Source organism: Panthera pardus, unplaced genomic scaffold (assembly GCF_024362965.1).
Source record: "Panthera pardus isolate Hobbes unplaced genomic scaffold, ASM2436296v1 HiC_scaffold_18, whole genome shotgun sequence".
NCBI lineage: Eukaryota > Metazoa > Chordata > Mammalia > Carnivora > Felidae > Panthera > Panthera pardus.
The window spans coordinates 6,671,901-6,694,494 of record NW_026526743.1 but is presented as its reverse complement, the minus strand read 5'-3'; the positions used below and the strand labels follow the sequence as shown (position 1 = coordinate 6,694,494).

Genomic DNA, 22,594 nt, shown 5'->3' with positions numbered 1-22,594 from the left:
CAGCACTTATGGCAGCAGCCCCATAAGCTGGTCTCCCTCCTTCTGTCCCTCACTGCCCTCCCCCAGACTGTTGTCAACGCAGCTGCCAAAGGGACCCGTTAAGACCTAAGTCCCACCTCCGTTCAAGTCCTTCCCAGGGCTGGCCGTTACGGTTCCAACCTCAGGCCCTACTATCTCTAACCACACCTGCACCCCACAGACTTTGTACCTGCTGCCCTCTTCATCCAGAAAACTCTTCCTTTAAATGCCTACATGGCTCACTCCTTGACGCCTTCAGGGATCTTCCTGTGCCAGCTTTTCGATGGGGCCTGCACAGAAGACACCCGTGTATGTTCCCCTGTGCACACACCCCTGCCTCCCTATGCCCTTCCCCTGCTTCTCCATAGCACCACCGCCTGGGATACTTCCATTGTTGCCTGCCTCGTGCCTCACCTCCTCAACTGTACCTGGTCTTTCCCATTTCATTCACTACTGTATCACCAACAGGTAGGACAGGGCCCGGAAAGAATGACAATGCCCCATCCTCCTACTCAGCACCGGCCACCTGTTACCATGCAGGGCTGAAAAGTTCATACTATCACATTTCTATTTCTCCAGAAAAGTCAAAACCGTAGGTTTTTCTTCTCATGAATTACCCCCAATTTTAAATGTCGGCAATTCAAATTTGTTTCAAAGACACGGCTGGTTAAGACCCAAGCTCCCAGGCTCCCTCGTGACCAGGTCAGCCCTGGTGTGGGGCCACTGCCCCAGCCGGCCACTCCTGGAACCCCTTCCCAGCCAGTGAGCACTCACCGACCCATCGCTCATGACCCTGTGGTCTGGCCACTGACAAGGGAGGAACACAGAAGTGGTGCCCCACCTCGAGCCGGGGACACAGTCGCTGAGTGGCAACTTCACGACTTTTATTTGTGGTGCCTGTGCTTTGTCTCGAAAATATCTTCTCCCCCTGCCCCTGACAGTGGGCGGGGCGGGGGCAGCAAAAAATAGAGATCCCTCCCTATTGCACACGGGCCCTATATAGAGGCCCCCCTGGCCCAGGCTGGCGGGACTCTTGGCACATTCTCGGATCCCTGTTCAGGAGCAGGAGGGGTGACTGGGGTGGCATCACACGTGAGGGGGGGGGACCTCCGGGTGGCCACTCCGGTCCTGGCACTTCCTGGTCCGCGGTTCCTCCGTGGTCCCACCTCCGGTCCCGGGCCCCCCTCAACCACGTCCCCCTACCTGGCTCAGCCTCTGACCTCCATCCTGGCCTCGGGTGGCCCCCCCTCGGCTCCTGGGGATTCTGCTCCCCTCCCAGTCTGGAGGCCCCGAAGGGAGGCTATGGCTTCTCAGAGACCCCCTGGGAGCCCTGTCACTCGTGCTCACACAGGGGAAGGGGTGCGTGTGGCAGAAGCAGCTGTATAAATATGGGTACGGGGAAAGGTCCTCCGCCAGAGTCACTTAGAAAGTTTGCTGATGACGCGGATCAGGGCTGCGTTCTCATCCTTGAGCCTCTGGTTGTCAGCCCGGAGGTCGGACAGGGCCTGGGGGATGGGATAGGGAGGTCAGCTGGGTGGCCCCGGGTCACCCGGGGTCTGCCTAGAACCCGTCCACGGCGCCCCCTTAGGCTCACCTTCAGCTCCTCCTCCAGCTCGGCCGCCTTCCTCTCCAGGGCCCTGCGCTCCTGGCATAAACAGGAGGGGTGAGGCCCAGGGCCTGGGGGCGGGGGAGGGCTAGGGGTCAAGTAGGGCTGAAAAGGGTGGGGAGAGGGCAGAGGACCCTCTTCAGACCCACACGGGACACCCCCATGGCCCCACCCCAGCTGCCCCTACTCACGAATCTCTCCAGCTCCAGGAGGGCGGGCCTCTCTGCAAAGCGCTCCTGCCTCTGGGGACAAGAGAGCCCAAGGCTCAGAGAAGTGGCCAAGCCACAAAGACCAGGACTGGGACCCCAGCCCGGGAAGGGGGCGGCAGTCCAGCCTCCCAGCCGGCACCCCCGCCCGGAGCAGGCCCATCCGGGCCACTGCGACCGGGCTCCCAGGTCGGGGCATCTCACCTGCGTGGCGCGCTCCAACTCCACCTTGAGCTGTGCCAGGCGGAGCGTGGTCTCGGTCAGGGCCTCGCGAAGCCGCTCGTTCTCGCTGCGCAGCTCTGCGTACAGCTGGGGGGAACCGGACAGGGAGCGCGGGTCAGTCCTGCCGGCCCACGTGGGGAAGGGTGGAGAGCAGGGATACACAAGCAGAACCACAGATAGAGAGCTGCAGGGCGGGTCGGGATAAAGGCCGACCGCGGGGGCAGATGGAGGGTGGGTGGTGTTGCAAACCTTCCTGAAGCCTCCATCGGGCTCGTCTGATTCTGGCTGGGAGTCACGCTGCCGCTGACTGCGAGGTGAAGGGCCGCCCTCGGAAGTGCTGGGGTGGAGGCAGGCAGGGCGTCAGCGGGGCTCCCCGTGGCCCTACAGAAGAGCCCAGACCCTTCCCTGCCCACCCTGTACCTGGACTCTGGGCTGCGGTCGGCCGGCTCCGCCTCCTCCCCCTGCGGGCGGAGGTGGGGTTCAGCCTGATGCCGGGAAGGGAGTCTGGCCCACCACCCCGCCTCCAAGGCCCACCCGTAGCCCAGCTCGCCCCGCCCCTCACCTCCGCAGGCCCCCTCCACTCTTTGCCGACTTTGCGGTGCTCCCTGGCGGCCTGTGGTCCCTGACCCTGCCCGTCAGGCGCCTCTGCTGGGGGGGAGGGGCAGAAATCAGCCCAGAAACCTGGGGAGCAGCCCCTCTCTGCGGTGTCAGGGTCCCTAGGCCCGACCCCTCGGGAAAACAGACTGCAGCGGGAGAGATGGGGAGGCCAGGGGGCAGGAGGTCGACCTCCCAGAAACCAGACCTCACCTCTCAAGGCAGGGCCATCAGAGTTCTCCACCCCCGGGACTCGGGGCCTCCGAGAGGGGTCCTGTCCGAGAAGGGCAGGGAGGTCAGAGGGCAAGGGCATCTTGGAACACCCACCACCTGGTCACCTGACCCCTCTCACCAGGCACGATTTCTCTGGCTCTGGGGTCTTCCCTGCTGCCTTCTCTGCTTCCTTCAGGTCGGTGAGAGTCACACCCTGGGAGAGGGAGAGTGGTCAGGGGTCCCAGAGGTCAAGGCCCAGGCTGCCCAGGATGCAAGTGTAGGCCCCCAGCCCTTCCTCCCTCAGACCCAGGAGTTCTGGCCCCCAGCCCCTCCTCCCTCAGACCCAGGAGTCCTGCCCCCAGCCCCTCCTCCCTCAGACCTGGAGGAGCCCAGTCCCCCAGCCCCCTCCTCCCTCAGACCCAGGAGTCCTGGCCCCCAGCCCCTCCTCCCTCAGACCCAGGAGTCCTGCCCCCCAGCCCCTCCTCCCTCAGACCCAGGAGTTCTGGCCCCCAGGACCTCCTCCTTCAGACCCAGGAGTTCTGGCCCCCAGCCCCTCCTCCCTCAGACCCAGGAGTCCAGGCCTCCAGCCCCTCTTCCCTCAGACCCAGGAGTCCAGGCCTCCAGCCCCTCTTCCCTCAGACCCAGGAGTCCAGGCCTCCAGCCCCCTCCTCCCTCAGACCCAGAAGTCCTGCCCCCAGCCCCTCCTCCCTCAGACCTGGAGGAGCCCAGTCCCCCAGCCCCCTCCTCCCTCAGACCCAGGAGTCCTGCCCCCCAGCCACTCCTCAGACCCAGGAGTTCTGGCCCCCAGGACCTCCTCCCTCAGACCCAGGAGTTCTGGCCCCCAGCCCCTCCTCCCTCAGACCCAGGAGTCCAGGCCCCCAGCCCCTCTTCCCTCAGACCCAGGAGTCCAGGCCTCCAGCCCCCTCCTCCCTCAGACCCAGAAGTCCTGCCCCCAGCCCCTCCTCCCTCAGACCTGGAGGAGCCCAGTCCCCCAGCCCCCTCCTCCCTCAGACCCAGGAGTCCTGCCCCCCAGCCCTTCCTCCCTCAGACCCAGGAGTCCTGCCTCCCAGCCCCTCCTCCCTCAGACCCAGGAGTTCTGGCCCCCAGGACCTCCTCCCTCAGACCCAGAAGTCCTGCCCCCAGCCCCTCCTCCCTCAGACCCGGAGGAGCCCAGCCCCCCCGCCCACCCCCACACCTGTGTGGACCTCCGAGACTGACGCATGAGCCGAGAGCGAGCCTTCCGCTGAGATTCAGACTCCTCATCCCGCACAGGCATCTGGTAGGACCTGAGTGAACGGTCCCAACCTCAGTAAGGGTTCCTTTGGGTCCTGTTCCCGTCCCACGGCTAACACTGTTCAGGGAAGGGAAGTTCTGCCAGAGAACATCAACTCCCAGCAGACCCTGGGACAACCTCCCCCTTGGGAGCGCTGCCCGAGGCCCTGGGGCCTCCTGGGCAACGCAATGTCTCCCTGCTGGAGAGAAAGAGGCTTCCTTCCCCCCACCCCCCGCCTTCCCCCCACCAGCCTCTTTACCTCCGCCGGTCCCGGGAGTCAGCTGGGGGCGCCGTGGGGGCCGCAGGGACATTTGGCTTCACTGGGGATTCGGGCCCCGGAATTCTGGAGGGAGGAGTGGGGTCATCCGAGGGAGGACGCCTGGAGATCTCAGACCTGCGAAGTCATTCATTCAGCAAATATCGTTACTCAAGCTCAAGTTACGCGGCAGGTGCTGGATATGCCACACTGAGCAACAAAAAGAATGATCTCTGCCCCAAGTGAGTCAAATGTGTGCGGCAGAGACGCAGAACCAACAAGCGCGAGAGGAGCCCATCACAGAACGGGCCAGAAGGCTAAATAAAGTGCTTGGGAGGAAAGCGCAAGCCTGACAGCAGGTGGGAGGGTGTGCGTGTCCGGACACTGTGGCAGCACGGGCGCGAGGTCCGAGCGGGCCTCACAGACAAGGTGACACTCATACACAGACCCGGGGAAGGGAGGAAGCAAGCCGGGGTGGGGGTGGTGCAGAGCAAAGGCCCTGGGGCAGCAGTGTGACTGTGTCAAAAGGGACAGGGTGGGAGGTGGGGACGGAGGCAACAGGAGGCCACCGCGACCGTGGAAGCTTAGCTGTGAGCTTTTATTTGACGCGCCACGAGGAAAACTGAGGCAAAGAGCGGTCGGGGCAGAGACCCCAGAGGGCAAAAGCACTTGCTCGGGATCAAGCTCACAAGGTTGGGACCCGACCTGCCTCCCACCCGGAAAGGCCCAGGCCCCTGGCTGGCACTCACAGGGCACAGGGCTCCGGCACCTTACGGGAGGGGGTGGGCGTAACTCTGGCGAGGCGGGGCTCCTCAGCCTGTGGGAAGAGAAGACCAGAGGAGGACATTCTCTTCACCGAGGCGGGCCTGGCCCCGGCCCCCGCCCCTCACCCCACTCACCTGCGGGGAGGTCCCTTCCAGCCGAGAGGACGAGGCTGAGCGCTGCAACCCAGCCCCAGGGGTGCCCTCGGCCCCCCGCCTGTCTGTGGGACCCAGGGCACCAGAGCTTCCCGTCTTCTGGAGGCCAAAGCGCCTGGAGAAGGGGGCCTCTTCTGGGGGCTGGAGAAGAGAACGGTCTCAGGGAGAAAGGATCCTTCTCGGCCACTTCAAGTGTTGCCCCCAGAAGGACCACAACAAACCACTATTCCCATCAGCCCCCTGGGCAGATGCAGCCAGAAAAAAAGCAATCAGTTGTTCTGGAAGATTCTGGAAACTGTTATCTTCACCTTACATACCCTGAAAAGAGGTCTACAGATTCATGACATCTCTCCCCTCCCTCCCCAAACAGTATGACCTCTAGAGCATCCAAACTCACCATGGGGCTCTGAGGGCTAGCGGGTGGTGGAGAAGACACTCCATTGAGAGTTCTGGATTCTGTGGAGGGTGGCTCTATGGTGCGGGAAAACGGAGATGCCAGGTGCCTTTCAGAACCAGCCCCTCCTCCCTCAGACCCAGGGATCCAGACCTCCCAGCCCCTCCTCCCTCAGACCCAGGAGTCCAGACTCCCAGCCCCCTCTTCCATCAGTCCCAGGAATCAGGCCCCTAGCCCCCTCCTCCTTCAGACCCAGGAGTCCTGGCCCTCAGCGCCTCCTCCCTCAGACCCAGGATCCTGAACTCCAGCCCCTTCCTCCCTCAGACCCAGGAGTCCTGCCCCCCAGCCCCTACCTCCCTTAGACCCAGGAGTCCAGACCCCCCCCGCCCCTCCTTCATAGATCCAGAAACCCAGACCCTGTCCCGCACCTGTGGGGCCTTCTTCTCCCTCATCCTCGTCATGTATGGGGGGCCCCCCTGCCCCCCCAGGCCGGCGTTCCTTGGACAGATCTTGGAGAGAAATCTTCTCTCGGCTGCTCAGACGACACACGGAGCTCCTGGTGGGAAGGGGAGGGCATGGGGTTCCAGTCCCTGGGACCCTCCACCTGCCCACCCAGGCACCTGTCCACTACCTTCGGTGTTTGCCGCTGGAAGGCACCTGGGGCTCCTGGCTTCTGCTCTGAGAAGCTTCCTTTTGGTTCCGCAGCTGCAAGGGGACAAAGGAGGGGACGGAGGAGGCTGCTGGGAGGGCCCCACGCGGCCCGCGGCCCCCATGTCCAGGGCCGGCACGCACGGCTGTGCAGGTCTGGGTGGAGGAGGCGCCACCTACGGGGAGGCCCGCTCCCAGCGGACACGGGGGATCTGCGGGCCCCTGCACACGGCTGTGTGGCGTCTGGGTCCTCCTCACGGCTGCCTCCCGGCCTCCCCGCTCACCGGGGACACTGTCATCCCTGCCACCTCCCCAGGGCGGCCCGCCCAGCCTTGGCACAGAGGTTCCTCCACCAGGCGAGCCCGTCATTCCCGCCCCTCCTGAGAGGTAGGGCCCCCTTCCCCCGCCGCAGGCTGAGAGCGCACCCACACCTGTGCTCCCTCCTCGCCGAGGGCTGACCCTGCCTCACCCTCCACGAAGCCCACGGCGGCCCCACTACCCTCACCCTCACCCTGCTCCTCAGCCCAGCGTTCAAGTCCCTTCAGGTGGGCCCCCCGGCCCAAGGCCTCCCTGCCTCACACTCCCCTCCAGGCCCCACCCATTTTCCCACCCCCTAGCCTTTGCACGTGCTGTGCCCTCAAACCCGAGCGCATGCCCTGGGTCTGAGAAGCTGTCCGCCAAGCCAGAACCATGACCTTTCCTCTCAACGTCACCACGACCGACCTTTAAACAGAGGGATCTGTGTCCATCTACCCCCCCCCCCCCACTCACTGGAAGCTCCAGGCAGAGTGCCCGGCCCCCAGGAGGCCTCAGGAGATGCTTCTTGTTCCCAGTCGGCTTACAGTCCGCCAAGCAGGGTTCCAAACGTTCTCATGCAGTAACACGGATACTCCCCGTAGCATAACAGATACTCCGCGTGACTCCTCATAAAGGTGCACACGCCGTTATCCCCACATTACAGGTGAGGAAACTGAGGCCCAGAGAGGTTGAGTGACCAGCCCGAGCTCACAGAGCAAACGCATGCCAGAGCCGGGATTCAGAGCCCAGAGCCCATGCCGTCCAGCCCTTCACTCTGCCTTTTTCCAGCAACAAGGCCTGGCCCGGTGCTGGCTGGGCGGCATTCCGGGGCTGATGAGGCCCAGCCTCCTCCTGACTCCTCTTCCTGACTCTGACTGTCGCCAGCTGGGCAGAAGCAGGTCCCCTGCCAGGGGCCACTGGGGAAGCAGGGAGCCGATGGGAGGGAGGGAGCCCCCGAGACTCACATCCTCCTGCTTCCGGGCCAGTTCCTCCAACAGACTCAGCACCTCCTCGTCAGCCAGGTCGCAGGGACGTTGGCCCTGGTGGCGGAGGAAGAGAAGGGGCAGAGGATGATGGAGGGGAGGGGGCCTCCCACCCCTCAGCCCCACCGGCCCTCGAGCAGCCCGGCCCTCACCGCGTGGGTCAGCGAGTCCATGCCCCCACCGTGCTCGGCCAGCAGGCGGCAGGCGTCCTCCACGCCCCAGTGGGCCGCAGCGTGCAGGGGGGTCCAGCCGTCCCCATCCCGGAGCTCTGGGTCGTAGCCGGCCTGAAGGAGCAGCCTGGGTGCGGGGAGGCTCGGAGTCAAGGACCGAGATGCGGGTTCTGCCCAAGGCTGCCGTCGTCGGCTGGCCGCGCTGGGGCCCGGCCGGGACAGGCAGGTGGCCAGGGCCTCTTCGTGGAGCCCTTCCCCCGGCCCAGTGGGTGGCTTCAGGAACCCTGTCCCTTGTACCGGGCAACTCTCTTGACTGTCACCCCTGGGTGTGGGACACACAGCCCCAGAGCCTGTGAAAGGGCTGAGGCCCCAGAAGGGGCAGCCCTGGGGCAGTGATGTTCTAGGAACCCGCCAGCTCAGGGAGGTGGCCCTCAGCCAAGGCGATGCTGCCCGCCAGGCGACATCTGGCAGTGTCTGGAGACGGTCCGGGAGGCCACAGCTGAGGGGTGGGTGCCAGGGATGTTCCTAACACCCTACGGCGCGGAGGACGGCCCCACGGCAAAGACTGATGTGGTCCAAAACCCCGCTAGTGGTGAGGCCGAGGAGCCCCGGCTTGGAGGACGAGCACAGGATCTGGGGGGCAGGCAGGGTTAGAAGCCCAGGCGGGTCCCGCACGCGCAGCTGGTGGCACACAGCCTGCCTCTGCAGGACTGGCATTGGGTTCCGTGCCCGTGGCAACAAGCGAATACGAGGTGGGAGGTGGACAGAGTTCATGAGACTTTTCAAATAGAAGGGCCTCTGTGGGGCCCTGCTGACCTTGTCGCTCACTCCCCAGAGCTCACTCGCTGCAGCCACCTGGGCGCCTGCACACAGTCCCCAGGGGTCCCCAGGCCGGAGCTCATGCAGCCCCCCTCCCACTCCTCCCAGCGCCCTCTTTATGCGTTTCTAGGCCCACGGTTCTCAACTAGGGACCACGTTGACCCCAGGGGGCACCTGGCCATGTCCGCACACGTTTGGTCATCCTGAGTTGGGGACGGGGTGGGGGGCGCTCCTGGCCTCCAGGCGAGAGCCCAGGGATACTGCTCAGCACCTTACAACGAATGGGCACACCCCTCCCCGGTCACCAGTGTGCACTCAGGCCCACGTCACGTGGTCTGCTGCCCTGGTCACTTGTCTGCCTCCCCGGCTAGGCTGGGGGCTGCACGTGGGCCCAGACATGTCTCGTGTGCCAGCCGCCCCGGACCTAAAAGACGGCCTGGCTTTCGGCAGGTGCTCGGTAAGTAAGTGCCAAGCGCCACCTCTCTGGGCCTCTACCCTGCCCTTCGTCGGTGATGAGGGGAACATTGGTTACATCCTCCTACAAACGCAGCCGTCCTGAGGGCGGTGATAAAATGGGAGTCGCTGAGCCTTCCCGCGGCCAAAGCACTTCGTTCCTGTGCCCAGACAGTGAGCCGCCCCCAGACCCCGACTCTCCCCCCACTTAGTAACCATGCCCAACTCTCAGCTGGACACGCTGTCACCTGGCTCACGAGGGATCTCCCGGGCTCCCTGGCGGGAGCCCCGGGCAGGCGAGTAACTGGGATGGTGGAAACGCCAAGAAAACGCCAGGTGGTCTGGCAAATGGGACATCAGTGTTCAGCGTGCGGGTCACTTCAGGATTGTTCTTTTAAAAGGAGTCAACAGGGGCGTCTGGGTGGCTCAGTCAGTTAAGCATCTGACTCTTGATTTCAGCCCAGGTCAGGACCTCACAGTCCATGAGTTCAACAGTGCAGAGCCTGCTTGGGATTCTCTCTCTTTCTCCCTCTCTCTCAAAATAATAAACTTTAAAAAATAATCAAGTAAAAGTAAAGGGAATCAACATTTGCTCCTTTTGTCCTCTCCTCCTCCGGGCTGTGTGGGATGCAGATGCAACGGCAGGAGGCGAAGCAGCCACCTGAGACTCAGAGGTGGAAGCCATGGGCAGAAGAGGACAGGGCTGGGCACATGACTGGGCCTGACCATTTACATCCCAGGCCCCTTGCCACTGGGATTAGCTCTGGGATGGGCAGGCGCCCAAGGCGGCCCAGTGAACATCAGGCCAGGACTTTTGCTACAAGAATGGGGGACGAGGCATTCTACTTTCACAGCAGGCAAGCAACTAGGTCATGAACCTGGAGCCACTAGGGGCCATCTCTAGCACCTCACTGGAAAACCTGCCTAAAAACCCAACACAGAGGTGAGCAGAGCTGAGGGATTCATCTCTACTCCATTTCCAGACTGAAAATAAAGGATAAATCACAAAGAGAGAGGACTCAGAGAGGAGAGAATCTGAGGATGAGAATGGGAACCAACCACCCCAACATAAGAGGGTGAGGCAGCCAAACACGGACGGCAGCAAGGGAACACATGCTGTAGCGATTTAAAATACATATGCGCTAGATAACCTGGCCTTCAAATACAGAAATAAACACCGCGGGCACTACAAGGATAAACAGGCAAAATCCACAAGCATTGTAGGAAATTTCAGGGGCACCCGGCTGGCCCACTCAGTGGAGCATGTGACTCTTGATCTCAGGGTTGCAAATTCAAGCCTTGCGTTGGGTGTAGAAATTACTTACACATAAAATCTTAACAAAAACAAAAAAAAAGTATGTCTCTCGCAGTAACTGACAGAGTAGGCAGAGAGGAAAAAAAACCCACTAAGAACATAGGAGGCGGAAATGGCGTGACTACAAAGGTGATCTGATAACCTACACGGAATGCTGTACTTCACAGGATGGTTCTTTTCCAGCTGACACATACCGGGGTATAAAGCAAACCTCAGAGAATTCCGAAAATCCGTTGGAAGCATATGGATTCTCTGACCACGGTGCCATCAAGGCAGGAAATGGGCATTGAAACAATGACTGGAAAAATCCCACGCATCTGAAATTAAGGACATCCTTCTAAATAATCCAGAGGCCAAAGAAGATAGATTACAAGCCGGAAAATGTTTTAAACTTACGGACAACGAAAAGCCTACACATCGGGACTCGTGGACACGGCAAAGGCTGTATTTAGAGACAAATACTCCGTCCACATACATAAATTAAAAAACCCACAGGAAGGTGGAAGACAGCGAGAAGGAACAGATCAGCCCAGCACAAAGAGCAGGGAAGAGTGGGGACACCAGCCCCGCTCACCTCATCACTTCGATGTAGCCCTTAGCGGCTGCCACGTGCAGGGCAGAGGCCCCCGTGCGGGGGTGCCGGGCCTCGGGCATCGCGCCCCCGTTCAGCCAGCATCTCGTGTCACGAAGAAGCAGTTCCTCCTCGGCCCGTTTGGCCGCCTCCACGTCCACACCTGGGAAGACGAGAAGGGGCAGTGGTAGGACTCACACCCGGAGCCCCAGGAGGCACGGGGTCCCCCTCGTTCCACATGCTCCTCCGGGACTCAGGGGACCCGGACTTCCCAGCGGGGCCTCCGAGGCACTGCTGGGAGAACGGGGATCGCAGGCCCTTCTCCCATTTCAACCTAAGTATCACCTTTATCGTTACTCTTAAGTATAAACCCAGCACCTGATTACGTCAAACCCTCCCTGGCACCACCAGTAAAATCCTGAGCCCACGTCTTCACGCACTCTGTCGGAACCCTTTCTGTCACCCTGAGTAGGATAAACCAGGCAAAGGGCCACCAGACCAAGGGGCCGCATTACCGGGGCAACAGCCTCTTTCCTAGCCAGGTGGGGATCCCTGTTCACAGCTGTGCCGTCACCTAGAGCAATCAGAAGAGAGCCAAGCACGCGGCCTCGTCGGTCAGTTTCTGTACATCTTTCAGTTTCCTGCAAAGCTGTTCTGCATTTGGGATGCAAAGGGCAAGTTAAGTGGATTTTGGATCAGAACAGGCAGCCTTGCTGAGGCTGTATTAGTATCTGGTGACCACCACCGAGAATCTGTATGTTGCCTGCCCCCTACTGAGACAGGAGTCAGAAAGGGTCTCTCCCAGCCAACGTTCGATCTCTCTCCTGGAAAGTTTACTGGGGTCTATTGCTGTTCCAACTGTGAGATTTCTCACACCAAAGCGCTGGCTTGGAGCTGAGCCGTCCTGCCCCACAGCTGTCGGCCACGTGCAGCTACCGAGCGCCTGAACTGTAGCTGCTCCAAACCGAAACGTGTCATGAACACAAATACACGCTGGATTTCGATGTGTGGGCGGGAAAAAGTGCGCAGCACGGGGTGCCTGGGTGGCTCAGTCGGCTGAACACCCAACTCTTGATGTCGGCTCAGGTCATGATCTCACGGTTCGTGAATCCGAGCCCCAGCTGGGGCTCTGTGCTGACAGAGTGGAGCCTGCCTGGATTCTCTCTCCCCCTCTCTCTCTGCCCCTCCCCCACGTGAGTGCACTCTCTCTCCCTCAAAATTAATAAACTTAAAATACAAAAGCGCACAGCAACCCATGAATGGTTTTCTTTATGGTGATTAACGTTGACATGATGTCTTGGGCACACTCAGTTAAGTAAAATACGTTACTAAGTTAATTTCACCTGCTTCTTTTTACTCTTTTAAGTGCACCCACTTAAAAATTTTCCATTACCCTGTGGCTTACACTGGCTTTCCGCTGAGCAGCAGGGGCAAAGGACCCCCGTGGCGCCACCACTTGGGCTTAAAAACTTAAAACAGGACAGAGGCCGCAAAAACCCCCCGTGTGCCCCCCACCAATCTCATCTTGCTTTCGTGACGCTGCGTCCTGTCGCACCCTCACTACACACACGGGAAGGCCTGCCCTAAGCTGGCCCCGGGGGTCCCAGAGGGCAAGCCGCCCAGAACCGGCTGCGCGGCTGCGCCACCTGCTGGCACCCGGGGAACGCGCGACTAAACTCCAACGGGATCACCTCTGGCTGTCGTCTGGCAGCTGTCCAAGGAATGTTTGGCTGGTCGGAGCCCACCTGGTGGGCCCAGCTTGGGGCGGAGAGGCCGGGACAGTGCTGGGGACTCAGGGACACCCTCCCCCCCACCGCCGCACACAACTTCCTTAAAGGGAATCACCTTCAATCCTACTACAGATGCGTGTGCCTTCCTTAGGCAGCGAAGGGTGGGGTTTGCTGACCTTTTTCCAACCACCGCTAGTGTCCTCTGGCATGGTCACACACATCCTTCTGCACTCTGCTTTTTGCTGAGATTTGCGTTTGTTGATGGAGCTCTCGATCAGGGTTGGCAAACCTGTCTGGTTTTTGCCTTTTGTTCTACTGATGGTAAAACACAATACCTCATACCCATTAAGCAGGCATTCCCTGCTTTACCTCCCTCCCCAGCCCCTGGCAACCATCAGTCTACTTCCTGTCATTAAGCTTTGCCTGTTCCGGAAGGCCCCCTGTGTTTGTGAATAAAGCTTTATTGGAACGCGGCCACGCCCACGACGGACACAGGGCCCCTTGGCTGTGCTGGGGAGGGCGGTCGCAGGGGCCCCGACCCCGGGCCGGCTGCAGCGTGACAGCACCTCCCACAAAGTCTCGTCCTTCACAGAAGCTGCCAGCCCATTTACAGATTAGTGATTTACCCAACCTCCTCTGCTGGAGGCCCCAGCCTCTCCCGCTGCCAACAACCGCCCCCGCCCCCATGAAGATTCCTGTCCGAGGGCGGGAGTGCCTCCCGTCTGGTGGCCTAGCAGCAGAACGTCTAGATGCCCCCTTCCCGCCCAGTTCTGTGTCCCTGCGGCCCGTCCTGCAGCTGGGCTGGGGGCAGCTCTACAGCGCGGATGGGTGGCCACATCGCCTGGCCTCACCACCCATCCTTCTCGCCCCAGCTAGGGCTGGCTCAGGCGGAGGGTGGCGCTCAGGTGGCTGAGGAAATCTAGTCCTAGATCAGCCGAAGAATCAGCCAGCACTGTTAGCAGCGGCGCTTCATACCCGGTTGAGAGAATCTGCCTGAGAATGAAGTCCGTGCAGGGGCGCCTGGGGGGCTCAGGTCATGACCTCATAGCTCAAGGGGTTCGAACCCCACGTAGGGCTCTGTACTGACATATGAGACTCTGAAGCCTGCTTTGGATTCTGTCTCCCTCTCTGCTCCTCCCCCACTCACGCTCTGTCTCTCAAAAATAAATACAAATTAAAAAAAAAAAAGAAAGAAAGAAAAGCATGAAGTCAATGCAGAGTTCAGTACAGTGATATTTTCGAGTTGGCGCCCCTGGATCAAACCATGCCTGAAGGGGCGCCTGGGTGGCGCAGTCGGTTAAGCGTCCGACTTCAGCCAGGTCACGATCTCACGGTCCGTGAGTTCGAGCCCCGCGTCAGGCTCTGGGCTGATGGCTCAGAGCCTGGAGCCTGTTTCCGATTCTGTGTCTCCCTCTCTCTCTGTCCCTCCCCCGTTCATGCTCTGTCTCTCTCTGTCCCAAAAATAAATAAACATTGAAAAAAAAAAAAATTAAAAAAAAAAAAAACAAAACCATGCCTGAAGTCAGTGCAATTCCTGGACTTCAGTTACATGACCCATTAATTGCCTTTTCATCTTAAACTGTGGTAAAACACACATCAAATTTACCATCTTAACCCCGTTTAACTGCAGTCCCGTGGCATTAAGTATATTCACGTTGCCATGCGGCCTCCACCATCTGTCTCCAGAACACTCTTCATCTTGCACAACTGAAACCCCGTCCCCATCAAACAGCATCGCCCCACTTCCCCCTCCCCAGCCCCCGCGCCCACCACTCTACCTTCTGCTTCTACGAACTTGACCATTTTAGTCCCGTTCCTCATAGAGTCAGAATCACACAGCGTTTGTACACTTTGTGCCAGACTCTCTCACCGAGCACACTGTCCTCAGGTTTCACTCACACTGTAGCACGTGTCCGAACCTCTTGCCTTTTTAAGGCTGAATAACAGTATTCCATCGTAGCACATGCCACACGTTGTTCATCCATTTCTCGGCTGGTGGACACTGGGGCTGCTTCCACCTCTGTGCTACTGTGAGAACGGCCGCTTCAAACACGCTGCACAAACCGCCTCTTGGGCTGGGCCCTGAGCCCGGCTGCAACGGGTTCCCACAGAAGCGGCCCGCCAAGCCTCACCCGACAGACGACTTTTTAATCACGAAGGGAGGCGGACTCCACGGTAGAGCCACCTGGCCAGTGCCCCTCCGCGAAGTTCAAGGCTAACAGCAACAGGGCAGGCAGACAGACAGCACCTGTCTCCCGAACAACGCACTGAGAAGTTCCTGCCACGAACGCAGACCCGACTCTCCTGGAGAAGCGGCAGGCGGGTCCAGGCCGGGGGACACGCTGTGTACAGAAGGCAGGGTGAGGGGGGCAAGGGGAGACCAAGGGCAGGGCAGGACCACAGGAGGCGCAGAGGGGAGGCTACAATGTGCCACAGGTAACAGCGCAGCACCAAGGCCAAGGTCCCGATGCCCACAGAGGAGTAACAACGTGACATCCTGTGTCCTTGTTCTAGGAGACACAGGCTCCCACGTCAGGGCCAGGGTTACAGTGTCTGCTTCGTGTTCTTGAGATGGCTGGGAACAGAGAGGGAGGCAGCTGGGGAGGGAGAAAGAAAAGGAAGGGAGGGGGTGGGGGAAGAGTGCTATTTATGTATAGTGGGGGGAGGGGGGAGGCAGGGCAAATGCAGATGGGCCAAAATGTTAAAAACTAACGAATCTATACCGTATGACCCCATTTATACAAAACGTTCCAAAATGTGTAGGGACAGGAAGCGGATGAATGGTGTCTCAGGGCTGAGTGGGAGTGGGGTGCCGGTTGAGGGCTCCCGGTTTCTTTGGTGTGACCGAAGCCCTCTGAGTCCATGTGGTGAGGCAGGCGCAACACTGTGAAACGCTAAGAAACCAGCGGACCGCACGCTTTTGAAGAGAACCGAACGGGCTACGAATTACATCTCCACAAAGCTGCTAAAACCACCGGCCAAGCTCAGGGAGGGTCACGTGGCCGCCCCCTAAGGCTGTCCCAACCTTTGCCCACGTCTGAAGTTTTTCAGGGTGAGAAGTCAGAGAGGAGAGAAGCAGCTCAGCTCTGCCTTAGTGCCCGCCCCCCACGTTTGCCGTGACCCCAGAAGTCCACCTGCACGCGGCTCTCTGACCTTAGCAGCAGTCAGCCTGCCCAAGCCAAGCCCGGGGATCCGGGCGTCACCTTCCACACCCCAGGGCCTGCTCTTCAGCAGCCTCGCTGAACCAGCCACGGGGCCTCCAGACCCCCAGGCCCTGTGCCCACACCTTTTCGACGGCTCCCTCGCTGAACCCGGACCAGCACCCCACGGCCCGTGCCCTCCAGGTCACTCAGGCCACAGCCTTCCTCGCACACCCCACGCATCAGCTGGTTCTAGGCGGCTGCTTTGGGGAGTACGTTTGGACATGAGCCCCTCTGAGAACTTGCTAGAAGCAATACACGTTCTCCCTAGAAATATGAACATGGCCACACACAGAGTTTCAGGGGGTCCTGGGCCCCATGTTAAGGACCCTGCGGTTCAGTGACCGTGCACACGGGGAGAACAGTCCCCCTCAGGGAACACTTCCGAGAGGACAATCTCACCTGAGAGACCCCTGGACAAGCCCCCCACACCTCATTTCCTCACTCACTCCTGGGGTAAAATGACAATCTGGGTCAACGTCAGGTTGGGCTCTTATCCGTGCCCAGCGGTGGCACACGCACTTTACACGATCATTCAATGTTCCAAGCAACCCGAGGACGGGGACCCACATGCCCACCTCACAGGTAAGGAACCCGAAGCAGACAGGGTCAGAGAACCCTAGGAAAAGCAGGGCTGGCCTCCGAGCCCCAGCAGTCTGTTCCCCGTGCCCGCAGGAAGCACCCAGGCGCCCACCTCGGTAGGCAATCTCCGCCTTCAGCAGCCCCTCCATGGCGTCCGACTCGGCCAAGTCCAGGGGCAAGTCCCCATCGCTGTTGACGGCGGCAATGTCAGCCCCGTGGCTCAGGAGGTACCTGGGGGTGGTGGTGGAGGGGTGGGGAGGTCAGGGCTGCGGGGTCTGAGCTCCGGTCCCCACGCGATCCCACTTACCCTCCCCGCCGCCTCACCTGGCGATGTCCAGGTAACCACAGGAGGCGGCCACATGCAGGGGCGTCCAGCCCTCGTTGTCCGCCTGGTTCACCGTGGCACCCTGCTCCACCAGGAAGCGCACCACCTCCAGGTTCTCATCAATGCAGGCCTGGGGCGCAGGGGACACGGCTGTCAGCCCTCACCTCACCCAGGCACCGCACGCCCAGCAAGGCAGGACTCCCGAGGGGCCGTGAGACAGACCCCGGGCACGGAGTCAGACATTCAAGGGAAAAAACCAGATGACCCTGGGACAGACCCCAGAAGGCACCAGCCCTGCTCCTGGAGGCCCATTCAGCTACCCAGCTATTTAAGACCTCTTGGCTTCCCAAAGGTTAGGTCAGCTGGGCATCTGGAGCTCAGTGGAAGCCCATGAGAACAGGACACCCAGATCCTTGCAAGTACGAATTGGATAAAGGGAGGGGGCTTTTCTCCAGCGTGGGAAGTCCTGGATGTTAGATACCATGTACCCCAGTCATCACCAACAGGACAAGGCTTCCAGTGACGAAGACCTCCTCCCTCAGACCATGGAGTTCTGAGCCCCCTGCCCTCTTCCCTTAGACCCTAGAAGCCAGGCCCCCAGCCCCCTCCTCCCTCAGACCCTGCAGTATTGACCCCAGCCCCCTCCTCCCTCAGACCGGGAGTCCAGGCCCCCAGCCCCCTCCTCCCTCAGACCCAGGGATCCAGGCTCCCAGCCCCTCCTCCCTCAGGCCCAGGAACCAGGTCCCCAGCCCCCTCCTCCCTCAGACCCAGGGATCCAGGCTCCCAGCCCCTCCTCCCTCAGGCCCAGGAACCAGGTCCCCAGCCCCCTCCTTCCTCAGACCCAGGGACCCAGACTCCCAGCCCCTCCTGCCTCAGGCCCAGGAACCAGGTCCCCAGCCCCCTCCTCCCTCAGACCCAGGGATCCAGGCTCCCAGCCCCTCCTCCCTCAGGCCCAGGAACCAGGTCCCCAGCCCCCTCCTCCCTCAGACCCAGGGACCCAGACTCCCAGCCCCTCCTGCCTCAGGCCCAGGAACCAGGTCCCCAGCCCCTCCTCCCTCAGACCCAGGGATCCAGGCTCCCAGCCCCTCCTCCCCCAGGCCCAGGGATCCAGGCTCCCAGCCCCTCCTCCCCCAGGCCCAGGAACCGGGTTCCCAGCCCCCTCCTCCCTCAGACCCAGGGATCCAGGCTCCCAGCCCCTCCTCCCTCAGGCCCAGAAACCAGATCCCCAGCCCCCTCCTCCCTCAGGCCAAGCAGATGCTCCCCAGGATGCTGACCATGGCCCTGACTCCCACCCTGAGGGGACTGGCCTGGCCCCTGGGGCCCAAAGCTGTGCACGGGGTACTGTGCCAAGGGATCTCCACCTGGGAAGACCTTCCCTAATCCTCCTGCTGTCAAGGCTCTGTACTGCAGAGGAAGAAATCCATCTCAAGGAGTCAGCAGCCCTTGCCTGAATAGGGACAGCAAGGGGACAGAGAAGGGATTTAGCCCAGGGCACATGAAAACCCCGGTGGGCGCTGGGACCTGAGCAGGGTCCAGGCAAGGGGTGGGCCTGGCTTCCTGGGTCCCTGGGCTAAATTAACTCCCCAACTCCCTCACCTCTCCAAAACCCTTCCATCTGGAGAAGGGGGGAGGTGGTGAGGGCCAAGAGCATGAAGTCATGGAAACTCAGGCTGCAGGGGGGGGTGGGGGGGGAGGGCACACGTGCCCTGGGAACGGGATGAACTGGGCTTGGTTTATTTCCACCCGGTTGTCATGGTGATGGGGGGGGTCGAGGAGGGAGATGGGCCTTTCCCTTTCAAGGACCTGGCCGGGCACAGGAATCCATGTGAAAGATGCCCGAGGCCTGGGCACCAGGGATCCAGGAATCCAGACAACAGCAACCCCCCCCCACCAGGAGTCCAAGCCGCTCCCTCCACCCAGACTTAGTCCCCGCTTCCACCCTCCCTATTCAGATCTAAGAACTGTGGCTCCTAGTCCCTCCTATGCCAGACCCCAGACCCAGCTGCTAATTCACAAGGCAATTTTGACGAGGGGGGGGAATATACCAGCTTTATCATGGGGTTAACAAGCCCACCTGAGGTAGGTGCCGGGGTGTGAGAACTCCCGGGCACACACAAGGGCAGGGGGCTGTCACCTGGGGACCCACTCCAGGGAGGACTCAGAAAGGAAACCACAGCCCCAGGACGCACCCAGACAAGGTGACCCACTGTCCCAGTTTGTTTGGGACGGGGGCTGCCTGAGACCTGGGACTTTCACTGCTAAAACCAGGCCAGTCTAGAGCAAACCACCCTGCATTGGTCACCCCACAACAGACCTGACCCAAACCCCAGGTCGCCCGCCTGCTGGCCATGTGACCTGAGGCAGGAACTTCCCCTCTCTGAACCTCCAAAGCCCTAATCCTTCAGGCTTCCTGCAAAGCCCCGGAAAGTGGGTTTACCAAGGGCTTGCCTGAGTGGGAAAGGGATTTCACCTGAAAAGGCAGCCTGATAGGCAAGGCCTAGAGGGATGACAAAGAAGGGGGCTCAGCCTGGAGAGCAGGGCCAAGAGCCCCTGAGGAAAAGTCCAGGAGAGCCCAGGCCTGGACGGTGGCAGAGGAAGGGAAACAGAAGCCTGAGGCCCCTCTCCCCTGGGCTTGCCCCGTACTCTGACACCTTACAAGGCTCAGGGAAGCAGGCCCCTCCTCTGGGTGGTAGAAAGCATCCTCGCTAGCACCAGGGACTCTGTAGGGGACAGGCCTGGGGGTCAGGGAAGAGAAAAAGAGGACAGGTAGCAGTTAGACCAGGCAGCAGCCCTCCAGCTGAATGCCTGTGCTGCATCCTGAAGGGTTTTCCACACATCTGACCTCCCTCCTTCATCGGAGCCCTGCCACGGAGGGACTACTAGCCCTGTTGTACAGATGAGGAAACTGAGGCACAGAGAGAAAGGACGCTAACTTGAGGCAACAATGCTAAGGAACTGCGATTTGAACCCAGGACCATACTGATTTTCCTGAACTGCTCCTCTCCTCTTCCTGGGAGACCTGAGAAGTGGGCCTCTTCAAACATCCCTGCCTCCCCAGTCAAGCTTTCCACAGGGTCTTTTCTGGTTCCATCAATGACCAAACTCTATGGGTTCTGGCGGGAGGAGAGGGCTGAGGACTGGACCAGTATCAGGAGACAAGGAGGGAGATGGTCTCAGGGATGAGACAGAGGGTGGTGGCTCTTCTGTGGCCAGTCCTATCCCTGGTGGTCCCACTGTGGGAGGATAGATAAATGCATCCAGAACCAAAGAGGGTCCTGTGGCATAAGGTGGTCCTGGTTCTGGGACACACAAACACTGGAGAAGACAATCAGGGAGTCCTGGAAAGGCATGGGGGCCAGGTTATGGATGGAGACCAGCAGGGCTGTAGTACCCTTGGGAAGCTGACATACCCAGAGCCAGACAGATCACACAGTCTCTAGGAGAGAAGCTGCCAGATGCCCAGGAGAAGGCATCCGGGCAGAGAGCGCAAGATGACCAAGGATAGAGAGGCAGGTGCATTGAGGCCCCCCAAGAAAAGGGCAAGGTTACAGGCACACCCAAGGGAAGGGGCGGGAGGCAGAGAAGGTGCCTGGAGAAGAAGAAACGTCCCTGACACAAGGCCTACGGTGGAGAAAAGAGGAGGCACAGCCTCCAGAAAGAGAATGAAGACGGTCTGCGGGTGGAGACAGCAGGAGGTGCCCCAGACAAGGAAACGAGGTGGTACAAAGCCTAGAAAAACCTGAGCCAAGAAAGAGCATCCTTATACAGCAACAGACGGTACTGCCTAAGGGCGAGAAGGACTAATCGGAAAGCAGCAGCACGGAAGATATGCCCCTAGCCAAACAGGTAGTCCGGGCCAGGGGCCAGGGGAGGAAGCCCCACAGGCGCAGGCGCGTGCCTGCACAGGACGATGCTTGCTGCTCAGCGAAAGCGACACCTGCCTGGAAAGGGGAAACAGTGGGCTGGAGGACGTAGAAGTATTGCTAGAAGAAGTGCACAGCCTCGGGAAAGGTGGCAGCATTAGATGGCACAGGAGAGGAGACACAGAGACTACTGAAGGGTGCTCAGGGTCGGGAGAAGGCAGCGCGAAGTGACAACGACCGGGACCAGTGGCATGGACCAGACCGAGGCCGTCAGCAGTGGCTCGGGTCCAGACTGAGGGCGGCGCAGGGCGGCAGAGACCAGGGCCGGATGAAGAGGCTCAAGACTGGAAACAGGGAGTTGCAGGTGGGTGGCAAGGGCCAGGGGGTCGGAGAGGGCAGCAGCACAGGACGGCGCGCACCGAGACTGACGACCGTGAGTGACTCAGGGCCCGGAGGACGCTGGAGGAGGCTCGGACCCTGGGCGGACCAGGTCCGGGGAGGGGCCGGGGGCGCTGACCTGGTGCAGGGCGCTGATGCCGTCGGCGTTGGTGGAATCGAGCACCGCGCGGGCGGGCGGCGGGGCGGCGGGGTCGAGCTCGGCGCCGGGGCCGGGGTCCGCGGCGCGCAACATCAGGCGCGCCTCGTCCAGGTCGCCGCCCGCGCAGGCCGCCAGGAACTCGGCGGCGCGCTCGAAGCGCACGGTGCGGGCGCGCCGCTCCCCGGGGCCCGGCTCGGCGCCCGCCCGCGCCCCCCACTGCCGCAGCTGCTCCCGCCGCCGCTCGCGGGCCGCGGCCGCCGCTGCCCCGGGGCCCGCCCCCGGGCCGTCCTCGCCCGACATCGCGCCGCCCGCCCGCCGGTAAGCGAGCGAGCGACCGCCGAGCGCCTAGCCCCGAGCCGCCGCCGCCACCGCCGCCACCGCCGCCCGCCCGCCGGGGGCCGCCGGGAACTGCCGCTGGCCCAGAGCCGCCCGAGGATCTGCCTGCCCCCGCCCGGCGCGTCGACGTCACACGCCGCCCCGGGGCGCTCTGGGAAATGGAGTCCGTGAGCCGAAGTTGCTAATGGCAACCTTCGGGCCTCGCTCAGCCCCGAGGCACGCTGGGAAGTCCGCAGCTCCCGGGCAGCTGATGTAGGGGAGGGTCCCGGGAGCGCCGGGAAGCGGGGTCTCCGGGCTGGAGGCGCGCCCCGAGGTGTGCTGGGAAACGCAGGGACCAGTGGCACGGGGCCCGGGAGTCGGAAAAGATATAACGCTCATTTTCCCAGCTAATTCTTTGTGGGCTCTTTGGTCTGCTTGCTTCAACTAGAAATAGGAAGACAAGGACGTTTGTCTTCTGTCCGCAGTCATTACGCCCAGCGCCCAGAATGGAGCCTAATAGAACGCGACCGGAGATAGTTTCTGCATGAATGAATTACCATTAACTCATTAATTCCCGACCAGCACGCCCCGCAACCCAGAACTCCCGCGGGACAATTCTGCCTCCCTGGGTGACCGCCCAGGTCATGCAGGGAGATAAAATCTGTGGCCTTCGGTCCACAGCCCTAGAGCACGCCGGGAGGTGTAGTCCTCAGGGCCACGCCTCTAGTGACACGGTGGGTCCTAGGCAGAGCCCCAAACATCGCAAATCACCAGGATCAAGGGGAAGAGAAGCCCAAAGTCCCTTATAGTAACCCCTGGGTTACATCCGGGAAAGGAGCCCAAGGGGCGGGGTCCACAAGGACGCCCGTCCTTCTCGCGCTCGCACGGTGGGAAATGTAGTCCAGGCTCTACATCCTCGCATGTCATGCTGGGATTTGTAGTCCTGGGTGAGGCGTTCCACGTAGCACTTTCAAAGCAAGAAATAATCTTCACCTTAAGTGTCCTGTACCTAAATCCTGGATGGGAAAGATGCAGGCACTTCGAGATCGGAAGAAAGACCCGTACAAATCGTACAGAAAGGTGCTG

At 61.1% G+C, this 22,594-nt stretch overlaps 1 protein-coding gene across 4 annotated transcripts; it reads right to left on the bottom strand.

The window, feature by feature from the left end:
* Positions 1 to 881: 881 nt before the first annotated feature.
* On the bottom strand, positions 882 to 21,543 carry PPP1R12C (protein phosphatase 1 regulatory subunit 12C). Of its 4 annotated transcripts, none has more exons than XM_053905763.1 (22): positions 21,173 to 21,543; positions 16,792 to 16,922; positions 16,580 to 16,698; positions 10,959 to 11,118; positions 7,780 to 7,924; positions 7,610 to 7,684; positions 6,331 to 6,404; positions 6,128 to 6,255; positions 5,703 to 5,776; positions 5,288 to 5,446; positions 5,138 to 5,205; positions 4,392 to 4,526; positions 4,055 to 4,145; positions 2,999 to 3,073; positions 2,860 to 2,920; positions 2,615 to 2,700; positions 2,473 to 2,513; positions 2,302 to 2,389; positions 2,035 to 2,139; positions 1,816 to 1,866; positions 1,613 to 1,663; positions 882 to 1,523 (listed from the first exon to the last, which is right to left on the bottom strand). In XM_053905763.1, the coding sequence occupies exons 1-22, from the start codon at positions 21,491 to 21,493 to the stop codon at positions 1,437 to 1,439; spliced, it is 2,325 nt and encodes a 774-aa protein (XP_053761738.1). In that variant the 5' UTR covers positions 21,494 to 21,543; the 3' UTR covers positions 882 to 1,436. The 4 variants fall into 4 exon arrangements, 2 of the variants coding, with proteins under 2 accessions (XP_053761738.1, XP_053761739.1); XM_053905764.1 differs by having other exon boundaries at positions 2,615 to 2,697; XR_008423316.1 differs by lacking the exons at positions 882 to 1,523; positions 1,613 to 1,663; positions 2,860 to 2,920 and having other exon boundaries at positions 1,810 to 1,866.
* Positions 21,544 to 22,594: the final 1,051 nt, after the last annotated feature.